This window comes from Sebastes umbrosus, chromosome 12, assembly GCF_015220745.1.
Source record: "Sebastes umbrosus isolate fSebUmb1 chromosome 12, fSebUmb1.pri, whole genome shotgun sequence".
Classification (NCBI taxonomy): domain Eukaryota; kingdom Metazoa; phylum Chordata; class Actinopteri; order Perciformes; family Sebastidae; genus Sebastes; species Sebastes umbrosus.
In genome coordinates, this window is record NC_051280.1 from 21539317 (window position 1) to 21554350 (window position 15034).

Consider the following 15034-nt stretch of genomic DNA (forward strand, 5'->3'; position numbering starts at 1 on the left):
AAACATAATGATATGAAATCTTGATTGCTTTAGTGGGGCTGGCATTTTATTTATCCACACAGGCTTTGCTGCTAAAAATACACTGGAATAAAACAGCAAATGATCAATACAGCCCATTTGGGATCTTAGCTAGCTAAGAGAAAACATGAATTGTAGTCCCCAAAGACATTACAGTGAGTTCTGTGCGCTCACTGTATTCCTCTGTGTGTGCACGTGTGTGCGGGTACACATGCATTGCTGTGTGCATGCGTGTGCTTTATGAGTAAGCCAATGTTGCGAATGTCACTCAGGGTGACAAGTCAGCCATGTCGGGCCATGATAGAATGTGTGATGGGCAAGGATCAGCAGCCACGTGACCAATTGTCCTGGAATGAAATTGGTTCCCCCCACTCTTTTTGTCCTCCTACCTCTGAAAACACACCTAATCCTTTTGCTCCTTCTCCTGCGCTCCTTAATGCCCTCCCTGACATTCAGCCAGGAGGGTATTCCTTCACCAGTCCATTGTTGCAAGTGATTGACTAAGGCAAGGAATTATTAAAGGATATGGCTAGTCATATTCTAAAATGTGACTCTAAATTGCCCGTAGGTGTGAATGTGAGAATGGTTGTCTGTCTCTATGTGTCAGCCCTGTGATGGTCAGACGATCTGTCCAGAGTGTACCCAGCCTTCGCCCAACGTCAGCTGGGATCAGCTCAGGTGTGAGAGATGGACTGACACATGGTTGTTTTTATGTATTTTCATGAGATGTGTTTACAATAACAAAAAATTAAATATCCGCCTTATTCTCTTAGCCAGGGGTTTGCAACCTTTGTGATATTAAGTGGCATTTTAAAATGTTCTTGTCAATCAATGTCTTAGAAAAGTGAACAAAAAAAGTCACAGTATAGTATGCCATGAAAATGCCATAAAAACGTAATAGTATAGTATATACCAAATGTCATAGTATAGTATGTCACAAAGAAGTCATAAACATGTCATACTACAGTATATCACAAAAAAATTTCATCCAGTAAGGAATAAAAAGTGTCATGAAAATGTCACAGTAGTATGTCAGAGGGAAGTCATTGTATGGAGTGCCATAAAAAAAATAGTCATAGTATAGCATTCCAATAAAACGCCATACTATAGTGTGTTTTAAGAAATGTCATAGTATAGTATGTCATAAAAATGTCAAAAAGAATCCATAGTATAGTATATCATAAAAACATTATACTATATTATGTCATAAAAACTGTCATAGAAAAAACTGTATGTCATAAAACAATCATAAATTGTTGTAATATAGAACAAATGTATATTATATGTATATTATACTGTATTATATGTATATGTATATGTATATATAAAAAATGTCATACAGTATTCCATTAAAGCTGAAGTAGGCGAGATTGGAGCAAATATGATTAAAAAAAACATATTTTTTTGAAAAATGTGTGTATAAAACTCGGTGTCCTCCGGTGCTCCTAACGGCATCTGCAAGATTTCATAGACCAGAGGAAAACAAGCAGTCAGAGCTGATCTGAGGTCCGCTGTCCAGCTGCCGTCTATGAGAGCCGGCTGTCAATCACTCGCGAACTCCGACCAAACGGTCAAACTAGGCCGCGCTGATCAAATATGAATCAATGTTATGTTACGTTAATACCTATTTCTCACCTCAAATGTTTTCAGAATCATCTTGTAGTGCACGGTTTAGCTGTAAAATGTGAACGTTTGTGACTCCATCGCCATGGTGAAGGAACGCCAAGTTCTGATCACATGACCTGAGCACAGCCAATACAAACGCTCTCTCAATGAAATGACTTGTGATTGGTCAAAGTCTCCCGTCACGGATTATAGATTTTTTGAAGTCTGAAAACAAAGCCATGATGGGGTGCAGAAGTCTAGTTATCTCTCAGAACACTTGAATTACAATATGTTGAAAGGTTATTATGGAATGCCAAAAATATACTGCCTACTGCAGGTTTAAGTGTCCTAAAAAGTCATAAAAATGCCATAATAGTGTGTGTGATGTGACACTAAAGGATGTCATAAAAAAAAGTCATTAAAAGTTGTAGAATAATCGAAAAATTGAATGCAAAAAAAGTCATAGTATAGCATATTGAAAATTTGATGAAAAAAGTCATAGTATAGCATGTCTAAAAAATGTAATGAAAAAAAGTCATAGTATAGTATGTCGAAAATTTCATGAGAAAAAGTCATGGTATACCATGTCGAAACATTTTATGAAAAAATTCATAATATAGTATGTCGAAATATTTAATGCAAAAAAGTCATAGTACAACATGTTTTTTAAAAAAGTCATGGTATATAGTATTTCAAAAAAAGTCATAAAAAAGTCAAAAAAATGTAAAAAGGCATGGTGTAACTTGTAGAAATAAGTCAGAGTATAGTATGTTGAAAAAAGTCATAGTATCGTTTGTCAAAAAAAGTTAATAAAAAAAGTCATAGTATAGTATGTCGAAAAAAGTCATAGTATAGTATGTCAAAAAAATAAATCATAGTATAGTTCGTCGAAAAAGTCATAAAAAAGTCACAGTATAGTATGTAAAAAAAAGTAAATGTCATGGTATAATTTGTCAAAATAACTCAGTATAGTTTGTAGAAAAAAGTCATTATATAGTATGTCGAAAAAGTCATAGTATAGTACTGTAGTACTGTACAGCAGGTCGAAAAAATAGAAAAAATAAAAAGGTCATAGCATAGTACGTCATAACAAATCATAAAAAATGGCATAGCATATAGTATGTCATTAAAAATAATTATATATATATATATATAAAAAAATTAAAATAGTATAATATGTCATAAAAATAGTCATAAAATGTCACATTATAATATGTCAAATAAAATCTCTTTAAAAAAGTCAAAGTATGCCATAAAAATTGCGAGTGGGGAAAAAAACAATCAATCAACTGTAAATAACAGGCTATGCAAATACACAGTGAAAGATGTAATTTGGCATACAGATGAGGGGCACATCAACATTAAAAACTCTCTTGCACACTCATTGCTAGTGTGTCATTGGTTAAGCTACCGCCGCCTACCCCTGCTCTAAGCTGAAACTTGAGTCAGGGTGTCATGGTGGCGTCCGATCTGCATGGTTCTTTCTGGGTGAAGTTTGCATGTTCTCCTATAGAGCTGGCCCTGACCAATTTGATGCACTAAAGAAGATTTTAGCTGGTACCCCTTGCATCGCAGCCAATTCCACCACCATCATTGTGTTCATACACTCACAGGGAAACTGCATAACTTTATGTCGTTTAGATTAAGCTATGTAGATCACATTTAAAAGGAAAATTGAATTTCTCAAGATTTTGTTGTATGTTATTCCCCAAACACCTGAATAGTCATCCCAGAAAATAGGGCTGATTTAATAGGATATATAGTTATATTGTTGTGGGCTTTTTTGTAATATTTTGAAATAATAGTAGCAAAATAGTATTAGTAGAAAAGAGTAAAAGATTTTTTTTCTCCCCTCATTTGGGGCGCCCTTATGGATAGCACCTATGCCTAGGGCCAGCTATGTCTCCCAGTGTCCACTTGAGGCTGCTCTGGTTTCCTCCCACAGTCCAAACTCATGCATGTCAGATAGATTGAAGACTATATGTGACATGAATGTCTATTTAATGTTTCTTCTCTTCCCCCCGCTTTTTACCAAGAACAAGTAAGGGATAATGTACAGCGAGCTGGTCATAGTTGTGAAATAAACCCCGAAATAAAACCAGACAGGGTTCTTGCATCACCCTGAAGGGGTTTATTTCACGACAATGACCCGCTACCTGTACATTATCCCACTTATTACTCAGCTACTTACTTAAAAAATCAATAATTTGTCACAAAAACGGTCCTCCAAAGTCCGACATCAGAACTGCGCCCCTAGCAACGGTCTGTTATACATAGTAACAGTCTGCTATAAAGAAATAACAGACTGTAGAACACCGTGATTTACCAATCAGAATCGAGTGCTCAACAAAGCCGTGTAATAAGTTGTGATTTAGGTATCAGACACCTGTGACGTATCATCGTGGTTATCATGATAAGCAGACAAAAAAGCTTAAAGTTAATGAAATCTTTTTAAAATGAGAACTTTAGAACTCTGTCTTTATGCTCATTTATATTTTTTGCTTCCTTACTTTATGTTGGCGGCATTTGTACATCTGAAATTGGCCGTCGCAAAGCTGAGCTTTCATCTGCAGGACGCATAAACAAATGCATTTGTTCTTTCAAAGGACAGAGGGGCGAAAGCCACAACAAACAGGGTGTGTGTGTGTGTGTGTGTGTGCGTGTGTGTGCGTGTAGCGAGAGAGAGCAGCAGAGAGATCAAAGCAGGGGTTTTGTTTTTGAATCTCTGTGTGGGAGGTGAAGCCTCACCTACCCAGAATGCCTTGCCTCACTCCTTACAGCCCACTCCGGTTTTTAGAAGCATCACTTGTCTTTGCAGCGAGTTTATTACAATACTACCTCTTCATCAATCATCTCCAGCTATTCTCAGAGAAAACTATGACTTGATGTGAACCAGCAGTCCACCTCTGATCTGTGATAGATAACCTGCATCTCCCACACACAGGTCAACATGTGTATTTCAAGCAGTATTCAGAGGAGGAAGTCTACAACATGTCAACAGAGTCTTGGTTGCATTTCACAGTAGAAGATACTACCACTACCTTGGATAAGAGAGCCCATCCCCCACTTCTCCCAATCTCATGAAGGGATCGAAGTGTCTCTTTTTAACTCAGCGTGAGAAGCTGCAAACAGATGTCTGTCTGTCCGCACAGAGGGAACGCCGTGCCCTCTCACACACAGATGAAAAGCCATAAAAGTCTCTGTGTTGCGCTGTCAGTGTCTTAAGGCAGTGTTTATCTTTGGCAGGCTGAAGAAAACAAAGCCATCGATTTCTAATCCTAATCCCCTTCTACTGCTTCTCTCCTATTGATCATCTATCCATCCTTAATGAGATGGAGGGATAGAGGGATGGAGGGCTGATGAAGGACAAAACTTTCCCTGCTTGTGTGCTGCCGTTTTTTTTTTTTTCCCTCTACCGCATCTCTTTTCAATCGCTCTCCTTCTCGCTCGTGGGGCTTTCACTGACCTGACGTTCTATGGTGGGATGGAAAAATAAATGCAGCCTTGGTGCTTTTGTAGAGGTTTATCAAACGTGAAGGCTTGCAGAGCTGTGGAGGTTTCACCCAAGTATTGAAATTGGATGACATGGATGAATGCACTAAACACACAGAAGCACATGCATGCAGACACAGTCTGAGCGGAAGGAGTGAATTCAGTCCAAACACCAGTAATAGTATTTCTGCCTGCGTATGGCCTGCCATGTCTCTGGGTTGGTGATATTCTCTGATCGGCTCTGCTTGTACAGAATCTAAGAATCTCTCATCCACCTGATCTTAAAACAAATACTGTTAAAGATGTGGAGTAGATGATTCCCTCTTGCTCGTACTAACACATGCTTATTTCTGCTCTCTCTGGTCTACGTCCCTGTCTGATTCAGTGGAGTAGGTTTGATGCTCATGTTGAGGGAACTCAGCTCCCTTTGGAGGAGTTTTGGTTAATTATCTTCTTCACTACTAACTTCCATTGATTTATCAGTGCCTATCATTGACTTATTATGCTAATCTATGCAGTTCATTCCTTCTGAGAGCCTTTAGCAAAAAATACACTTTTCAGTTATTAATCAGCAGTTTTGGATTCAAGGACACCTTGACTGTGCACACTTTCTGGCACGGAGACCTGAGTGTTTCAGACCACTACAGTAGACATTTTTACTGAAAGTTAAAGTGTGTAACATCTGGCAGCATCTACAGGTCAGTTTGCAGATTGCAACTCCTCCCGTGTGCCAAGCATGCAGAAGAACTACGGAGGCCTATGTGAAAACACAAATGGCCCTCCCCAGAGCTGTTGTAAGAGTAGCGTAGGTCATTTGGAGAGCAGAGCCAGTGCATAGAGTGTGTGTGTGTGTGTGTACGTGGGAGGTGAGTGGTGAAGTAAGAGAGAGAGAGCTGCGGCGGCGAATGCGTGTGAGCTAGTGGAGCAGAAGACAGAGTTAGTTTAGCTTTGAGAATATCAAGTGAATGTACAGTGGAAGTTGAAGTAAATGTGGAAATATATGCTGCAGCTCCTCGAGACCAACAAAGGTTTCCTGTGTCTTGTTTCCTTGCGGCTGAGTGAAGTAACGGGGGTTAACTCCAGAGCGAGTTGCGTTATCAACTATGGCCCAAGCAGGAAAAGTTAACACAGTGGTTTCTCCATTCTGGGATACTGTAGAAACAAGGTGGCCGGCTCCGTGAAGAAAGGACCCGCTCCCTATGTAGATATAAACAGCTCATTCTCAGGTAGCAAAAAAACAACAATTCTTATTTTCAGGTGATTAAACACAAAGAAAACATGCTTATCAATATTATATTCCATTTCTGCCAATAGATCCCCCTAATTGTTACACACTGGTTCTTTAAATGTTAAGTTTCTCTCCAACTCATTTTGAACAGATATGCAATCACAAATTTTCAATGGCAGTGAAGAGCAAATGTTGAACCCTCTGTGATCCTCTATTCTTCTGACGCAGCTGTGACTTCAAAAGAAAGGAAAGTAAATTGGGGGAAAAATGTCAACTGACCATGACTGTTGTAAGCAAACATCATCCCATGGACCTATACTCAACCCTAAACCTGGACAGACACAGTGTTAAATGTTGAACCACATTGCGAGGAATGCTCTGGAACACCTGCTGTTGTCGTTGGAGTAGGTATTTGGAGACGGTATTTGTGTTGTTTGTGCACAGACTTGTAGGATTAATGTTAATCATAGTGGTATTCATGGGTAAACAATGAACCTGATGTGGGAGGTCCAACCAGCCACACCCCACATTCCTCAAGAGTCGCCTCCTGTGAACCACTCACGGACATCCTGGACTTAACTTGAGGCACCATCACACGCAAAATGTCAAACAAGAGAAGAAACAAGAGCAGGGGATCGAAGCGTAGGAGTGCAACCCTGAAGTCAAGACAACATTGCTGACATCACAGCAGAACTTTAGGAAAATTGGATGATTTTGGACACATAATGCATGTCACTGCAAAAATGCCCCCCTGGGGATGTTTCTCCCTAAGTGTGTGATAATGGCTGCAGCAGAAGTCATTAATAGCAGGCTAATGTGTGTCAGATGCTACCTGTCCAGCAGCAGCAGCAGCAGCAGCAGCAGGGGAGGGAGAGCCAGGACACGAGTGACTGGCCAGCATAATGAGAGAGACATGGCCTGCCAACTTGGGCAGCTGCTTCTCTAGTGGGACCAAGTGGTGTGTGTATGTGTGTGTATGTGTGTGTGTGTGTGTGTGTGTGTTCTTATTTTGCTCTTTCTGCTTCTTTTTTCAATGTATTTCTCATCAGCGAACATCGAGAAACACACATACACTGGCGACCACAGCCTCTCTCTCACACACACACACTCACATGCAGACAGCCTCATCAGGGTTACCGTGGGAATGCCTGTGGCATTATGTCAGTCATTGAGGTGATGCCTTTAATCCTGAAACAAATCTAGACTTTGTGTTGTGTGTCTCCGGCTGTGTGTGTGAGTGAGCGTGCCCGTGTATAAAGCCCAATCTCACACCCATTAGATTACGGCTGGCCGCGCAGCAAAGACACCCCACTGCCACTCCCACATGGAGGAGCGGGCAGGATTAGCCAGCTCTATACCCGCCCTAATCTGGGGACAAAAACCCACAATCGCCTCCCACTGAGATGCGGAGACAGAGAGATTCAATTTGATCTGCCCTCCTCAATATAACAAGAGTGTCTTTTAGGGTTAAAATGACTACTGCTCACTCTACCATCGGTCAATGTGGATTCAGCCCTAAACGGTGTCCTTTTTATCCCTCTGATCGATCCCTTTCATGACAATTTGGAACGGCTACAAGCCGTGCTCTGTGGCGGTGATCCCAAATGGAAAAGATTTTCAAGCTTTGATGTTTTTAGCTACGCACTAACGTCGGCATACTAACCCCTCACAATGACAGTGCTAACATGATGATGTTTAACAGGTGTCATTTTTACGATATCCACCATCTTCGTTTAGTGTTATCATGCTAACATTTGCTACTTTGCACTTAACACAAAGAAAAGCTCAGTATGATGGGGACGTCATCAGTTTTGCAGGTATTTGGTTATAAACAAAAGACCTGATGACGGCTTTAGAGGAAAGGTCAGAGGTCCAATAAATTGAGATAACTTACTCAGAACCACAAATTTCAACCTCATGGTGGCAAAAGAATAAAAGTCAGGGGATCACCAATGTTATATTAGAATTCATCCGCTGGGGACCATAAATGTCTGTAAAAACTTTCATGTCAATACATCCAATAGTTGTTGAGATATTTCAACTGGACCAACACCTGATTTGACTGTTATCAGGCCATTAAATAGGCTTTATCAGTCGCAATAAGCACCATAGATGTGGGTCATTAGGGGCCTACTACACCTACTACGTTGTAAAAGTGAAAGCAAAATTTAAAAGCAACATGTTCTATCATGTTGAAAAACTGAATGAAGCATTACTTCTTGAACACAAACAAAAAAGCTTCTTCAGCCTTGGGCAACAAAACTACAACTTCTTTAGGTTTAGGCAACAAAACAACAACGTCTTTAAATTTAGGCAACAAAAATACAACTTCTTTATGTTTAGGCAGAAAAACCACTCAGTTAAGTTTAGGGAAAAATGTGTTTTGGCCTAAAATAACTACGTTTGTGAACACTAAGACAACTACACATTGTAAATTTCACAACTTTTTTAGGTTTAGGCAACAGAACTATAACTTCTTTAGGTTTAGGCAACAAAAGCACTTACTTAGGTTTAAGCAACAAAACTACAACTTCTTTAGGTTTTGTCAACAAACCTACAATTTTAGGTTTGGGCAGCAAAATCACTTAGTTAGGTTTTGGCCACAAAACTACAACTTCTTAAGGATTAGACAACAGTACTACAATTTCTTTAGGTTTAGGCAACAAAACCACCGACTTCAGCTTCTGCTCCTGTCATAATTACTACAATCACTAGAGGTCGCTGTTGTGTTCTTTTATACCTTCTTTCGGTGATCTACCATGTGAATAGATGATAAAACCTAATATTGGGTGTAGTAGGCCCCTATTGACCCACATCTATGGTGCTTATAGCGACCAATTACGCCTATTTAATAGCCTGGCTAAGTACCAAAGCGGTGTACCGACCGACATTGTCATCCATAGCGCCACGCTGCTTTGAGGTCTGAAAGTGAGTTTATCTACCGTGTGCCGGCAATTATTTGCTACAGGAACAGATGCCATTCTATCACTTTTTCGAGTGGAGCTCAGCGTGTGATGCATCATCACAAAAGGCTACCTGCTAAATTTGTTGTCAGTGTCTCATTATTTGACAGAAGCTGCCTGTTTCATTGCCCCGAGCTAAGCCCTACTCTTTCCCTGTCTCTTACTCAGAGGCATCTGCCTCATTAACCACCATCAGCATTTTGTTTGCTGTTTGTGATTTGGATGTGCTGGGAGTGAGGCGGGGGGTGGTAATGTGTGTGTGTGTTTCAATGTGTTCACTTGTTGTGTGTGTGCAGGAAACTCTCATTAGGCTGGAAAAAACACTGACATTTTTCACAGAATCCAGATCATATCTTCCCTTCCTTTATCTATCAAAGGATTCCTCCAATCAACTCCCCGGTGTGTGTGTATGTGTGTATATAGATATGTGTGTGTGGTAGTATAGTGGGAGACAGATGTTGATGATTCGGCAAGTTTGCTCTGCAAACTCAGCCCAATTTAGCCTATAAAAAAACATGATGCCACACAGACGCTCGTTGTGACAGCCCACTCTTAATTTTCTCTCCTTTTAATTCTCTCTCCTCTCAGTTTCCCTCTTCCCTTCTTCTTCTTCTTCTCTCTCTCTGTCCTCTCTTTCACACACACACAAACCCAACACAGTGTGTGATGACACCCTAAGCATTTCAGCTGGGTGTTCTTCTGGAGTTTTCCTTGTTACAGGCACCTCTGACTAAGTCTCAACTTCCACAGAGGACACTTTCTTCTGCCAAACTCAGAAATGATAAACATAAAGTGCTTGAGGCCTCATTTGATACTCTGTCTAGACCACAATGTATGCTGTACGTTAAATACATTACAATGCAAACGCTATGTTTAAACAAGATTAAAACCTACTTAAGTGGATGGGTTTTGGGATTTATTGCAATGCAATATGGCAATCATTACAATATTTCCTCAGTGTTTCTATTTTACAATGTACAAACTATAAAAAAGACCATAAATAAACAAAATGTAGCTAATTCTTAGCATCAAAAAGAGACATGTACAATTGACACGGATGGATGGCAATCTACTCTAAATGTCTAATTCAACAGAAATTCATACAATTAAAAATTATAAAACAGAACAATTAAAAAACACAAGCAAATCATACAGTTTGTTAGTATGATCCTCCAGTATGAAACTAGTAAGAGCTCGTAATGATACATTCTGTCCGGCTCCTCTCTCTCACTCTCTCTTTCTCGGGTAACTTTGCATATCAGAATATTCAAAGATAGCTGACGTCTTGACACGGGAGATTCCACGTTCATGCTACGCACACACCACACACACACACACACGCAGTCATACGAGCAAACACAAAACACATGTTATTCAAGTCAAGCCCAAAGCAGCGAAAGAAAAGTTGGAAGCCATTCTGCTTATGCACAGCCTTAAACATGTCAGCCTTCACAAAACAGATAATAAAATAATGAAAAATAGAACTGGATAAGAGGATGAGGCTTCAGTCTAAGCTCTCAGTAGCTTAATGCTATCTGCGGCCACGTCCAGATCATGTTCTTTTAAGAAAACTCCACGGCATGGAAGTTCACAAAAGTGCTGCTTTTCTCTCTCTCTCTTCTACTTTACTCCACTCCTTGTATTCCCACTGGTGAAAAGTCCCTCTAAAGTGCATGGATGAGGTAAATGAAATTCTTCTCAAAACAGGTTTGTATCCGTTCTCCCGCTCAGACTGGAACCATTGTGTGTTGCATGTGCTGCATTTGAGACAACATTTCTTGCTGCACACTAGCAATTAGTATGTCCTGGTGTGACGGTGTGATTATTCCAAGTCTGTCCATCTCCCTGTAGGTGCAGAGACAAAGATATATGTTAAAATACACAAAGCCACAATACTCAAAGGATAAGGCCAGTTTCATGATGATTGGCAGACACTTACATTTTTCCCCCATATACATACATTAAGAGCTTTTTGGGCTTCAGAGTCTGCTTAAGAACACATGAACAACCACCAACCTGACAATTAATAGCCAACCCTGTCTACCATTTAAGCTATAACCATATTATCAAGTTGTCTGTGTAGCCAGAGCCTGATATAGTTTGTGCCTTTGTGCCATAGAACCCCATTGTCATTCAGAACTATTAAAACATGAAAGAGTAAAGCCCCAAAGCAAAGTGATGTTAACAAGAAACCACACCAGTGAGCATGCTCAGTGGCGTGGAAATGAAGTTGCAAAGCTGTTTTACATTTTAAATTTCAAGGGCCACATTCATTGCAATAAATTAATACGTCATCCGCGCATTGGTATGGTGCTTTTATGTGTTTTGTAGTGGTGACCACAAATAGTGGGCTATTCGACGATTTGAACTAAGGAGCCTGATTCGACTAACCTGACCAGCCAGATGGTTTGTTTCACAGAACCATCTGAGAAGCCGTCATTGGAAACTGTTTGGAAAAGGTCAGGCACTTTCAAAAAAATACTTGGAAGGTGATTGGATGAACCATCTGTCAATCAAACTATTGCCGAAGCCAGTCGGGAGAAGAGCGAAAACATCACCTTCAGGGCTGTTCTCTGCTCTACTGTTAATGAAGATATAACTGATGCTGTTGCAGCATCTACGCTAACCTCTTTAGGAGCCGCTATTGTTGTTTTGAACGAACAGTCGCCTCTCCGTGACGTCACGTCACATACTATGTTCTCACCCGGAGAAACCGGAGCTGTCAGTAGCTCCTCACAGGACACGGATTGGTCCATGATCTCGCTTGCCGGACACAAACGCATTACTTGAAGCCTGACTAGATGGATTTTTGTGTGATATGTGATCCCGCCATTCTCGCGTGATCTTGTGGCATCGTGAGAATCCAGCTGCTGTGCAAAGTTTATGATTCAACTGAGTTGAATTTCGCAGTGGCGGAAAAATGTTGTTATGAAACAAAGGATCATTCCATTCGGGCTATATGGGGGTGCTGAATGTCTTGAATAATTTTTGGTATAAATATCAGTCTGTTAATAATACTGTTAATAAAAATTTGAAAATAACTCATCTGCTGTTCATCAATCTCTTTAGTGTGTTTGAATAAATCACCGTCAGAACAGCAGCTTGGCGATAACCTCAGGAAGGCTAAATGACACCAACATAAGGCTGCTGTTTCAAAATCAAAGAGTACAATTATTAATCAGGGCGCTCATATGAGATCATAGCACTATCAGAGCGCTGAATATATATTGAATTTATGAACGACTCTCTGAAATCAGCAGAGAGAGGCGCATAGAAACAGTTGTTTGTGGCGCGTAGAATCGTTCTCCGCTGCGTTTCAGCACTATGGACACTTTGTCGTTTTTGCTATAAATACATAAAGCTTAAACAGAGGGGGCTCAATGAGCAAAAAATGGCGGGGACACCCCTAGCATATAAATAAAATTTATTATTATTATTAATGTTTTTAATAGATTTTGGGTGACAACGGAGTTCTGTGACTGAGCTAAATCACAATTTAAATTTAACATACCATTTAGTTAGATAAATTCCCTGTTGTTTTGTGGGTTTTCATGGGAATTGTACATATAAGTTAAAGTTACCCTTTCGTTAAAGGAGTATTTCACTGTATGACGAAATAGAAACCTGCTCACATTACTCATTAAATGGGGCAATTAGAGTTCACCAGCAGTTTTGTGTAATTATACAGCACAAGTGCTGCGAGGCATCAACTGACATCTTGACAGATTGTAGAGGTGTCATTATGCTTTTTGGATCATCGAACAGAATCTGAAACCTCCTCCCTCCACACCTCTCTGACGGGGGGAAATAAGGAAGCTGTGTCTGATATTTTTTGTAATTTTTAGAAAACCAACAATTTAACAAGCACGGCTACTTATTTCATTCATTTTTTTTCAAAAAGAAATTTCCATGCCTGATGAAAACACACCAAAACACAGTATATCTTTTACTCTTTTATGTGTGCAAATAAATATGTTTGTGCTGCTGGTGGCTCTCATTCTGACTGTGATACATGAAAGAATTTCTGTCGCTTGTTTTGACTCGAGCAAGATCATTGAGTAAAATGTGATTCTGTTTGTGCGGCAGAAATGTGACGAGTAAATGCCAAAGTCCATTTTCACATGAAGGTGCACTTACTGGTGTGTGAGAGCCAGGAGGTTGTCGAGGCCAGTGTATCCAGCTGCTGCCAGAGTGTCTGTGTACCTCTCCAACCCGATGGACCGCAGCCACTCACACACCGACCACACTGGCACACAGACCTCCGGTAGGACCGACACACACACCTCTGAACCCACACCTGACTCCAACATAGTGGCTGTGGGTCTGTAAAAAAAGAGAGCGAGATGAAGGAGGTTGGTGGTGGCAAAGTACTGAAATAGGAGTGTGAAATCATAATTGAGGGAGCACTAATCATCTGGGTGAAAGAATGTAGGTGTTAGTGCAGAAAGGAAGCTGAATAAATGTTAATAAAATAATATAATATGTATTTACATGTACAGTATGTACCTGTCCCCTCCTGTCCGGCGCAGAGTCCCGGGGTTACGGATGAGTTTATCCAGCATGTTGAGTATCTGGCTGAAGGTGGGTCTCTCTGCTCGTTCTCTCTCCCAGCAGTCCAACATTAGCTGGTGCAGCACCACAGGACAGTCCATGGGCGCAGGCAGACGGTAGCCCTCTTCTATCGCTTTAATCACCTAGAAAAAGGACAGAGGTTTTTTTTTAGCAGGCTAGAGAAGTTTCCAGAACCTGGTATCCAATGTTCCACTAAAACAAGAAAAAATAGAACTTTGCTCAGGAACAGACTGAGATGATGAGTGTTTGTTCAAATCCATCGCTGTATACTAACAGTATATACTGCACACTGTACTCATTGTTGTTACAGCATATTCTGTTTGCACTTAGTATACAATAAATCATTATGGTTTTGTGCAGGAAATGATTAAATACACGCCAACAGACTTCAATCAAACTGCCACTTTGAAACTCCACCGCCAATTAAATTTCGCAAAAAGATGCCAGAGATTTATCGCTTTTCTGTTGTTTTCCAAGATCTCTCCAGAGCTGTCTCACCACCACATTTATTTTAATTTTTTACAGCTGTGTGCAGCTCCTCTATTTCCTTTGTACATGATACTGTGGGACAATATTGTTCATCGGAGGTTTTCAAAGTCTGACACTGTGGGCCTTCCCGCTCAGGCAGAACGGAGACGACAAAGTCTTAGTGCTGTCAAAAACAATATTATAGTGCAATGTGAAAAAAGGTAATAGTAATGAATTTTGTAACTCCTATTATTATTCTTTGTCTTACTCCTATTTGGGGCATAATTATGCTTAAAGTTTTGGACCTATAGTTTGGGGATGTAAACAGGAAGTATAATGTTGCCATGGAGTCAGTGAGTTAGCTGTTTTTAGCCTATATTTTGTTTTCATTTTGGCAAATTTGCACCATTTCCAAATGCATAATTGCCTCCATGAGCTGTGTGTCCCAGTCTCTTCTGCAGCTCCAATTGCTGGCTGTGTTGATAAGCAGGCCAAATCAGTCAACTTTTCTAATATGAAAAAATTACATATTCAAAGATGCCTCAGTATATGTTATGGAAACGGGTCACAACTATGCTGTTACACTAAAAAAAAACAGTTTAAAGATGCTTCAGTTGTATTTGGTTATGAGATATGTCTATGCTCCAGTGTTTCATTAAAACAAATAAGCTTAAAAAGACAGAAGGGC

General features: G+C 40.1%; 1 protein-coding gene across 3 annotated transcripts in view; it reads right to left on the bottom strand.

The window, feature by feature from the left end:
• Positions 1-10208: 10208 nt before the first annotated feature.
• LOC119499051 (ephrin type-A receptor 4-A-like) overlaps positions 10209-15034 on the bottom strand; it is a 30146-nt gene continuing 25320 nt past the window's right edge. Inside the window, exons 17-19 of one of the 3 annotated variants that reach the window (XM_037788234.1) lie at positions 13798-14000; positions 13444-13629; positions 10209-11151 (exon numbers count right to left, since the gene is read on the bottom strand). In XM_037788234.1, the coding sequence (XP_037644162.1) occupies positions 11034-11151; positions 13444-13629; positions 13798-14000 (507 nt within the window). In that variant the 3' untranslated portion in view covers positions 10209-11033. Of the gene's footprint in view, positions 11152-13439; positions 13630-13797; positions 14001-15034 lie in introns of those variants that run through there. The other 2 variants (XM_037788235.1, XM_037788236.1) reach the window with 2 other exon arrangements.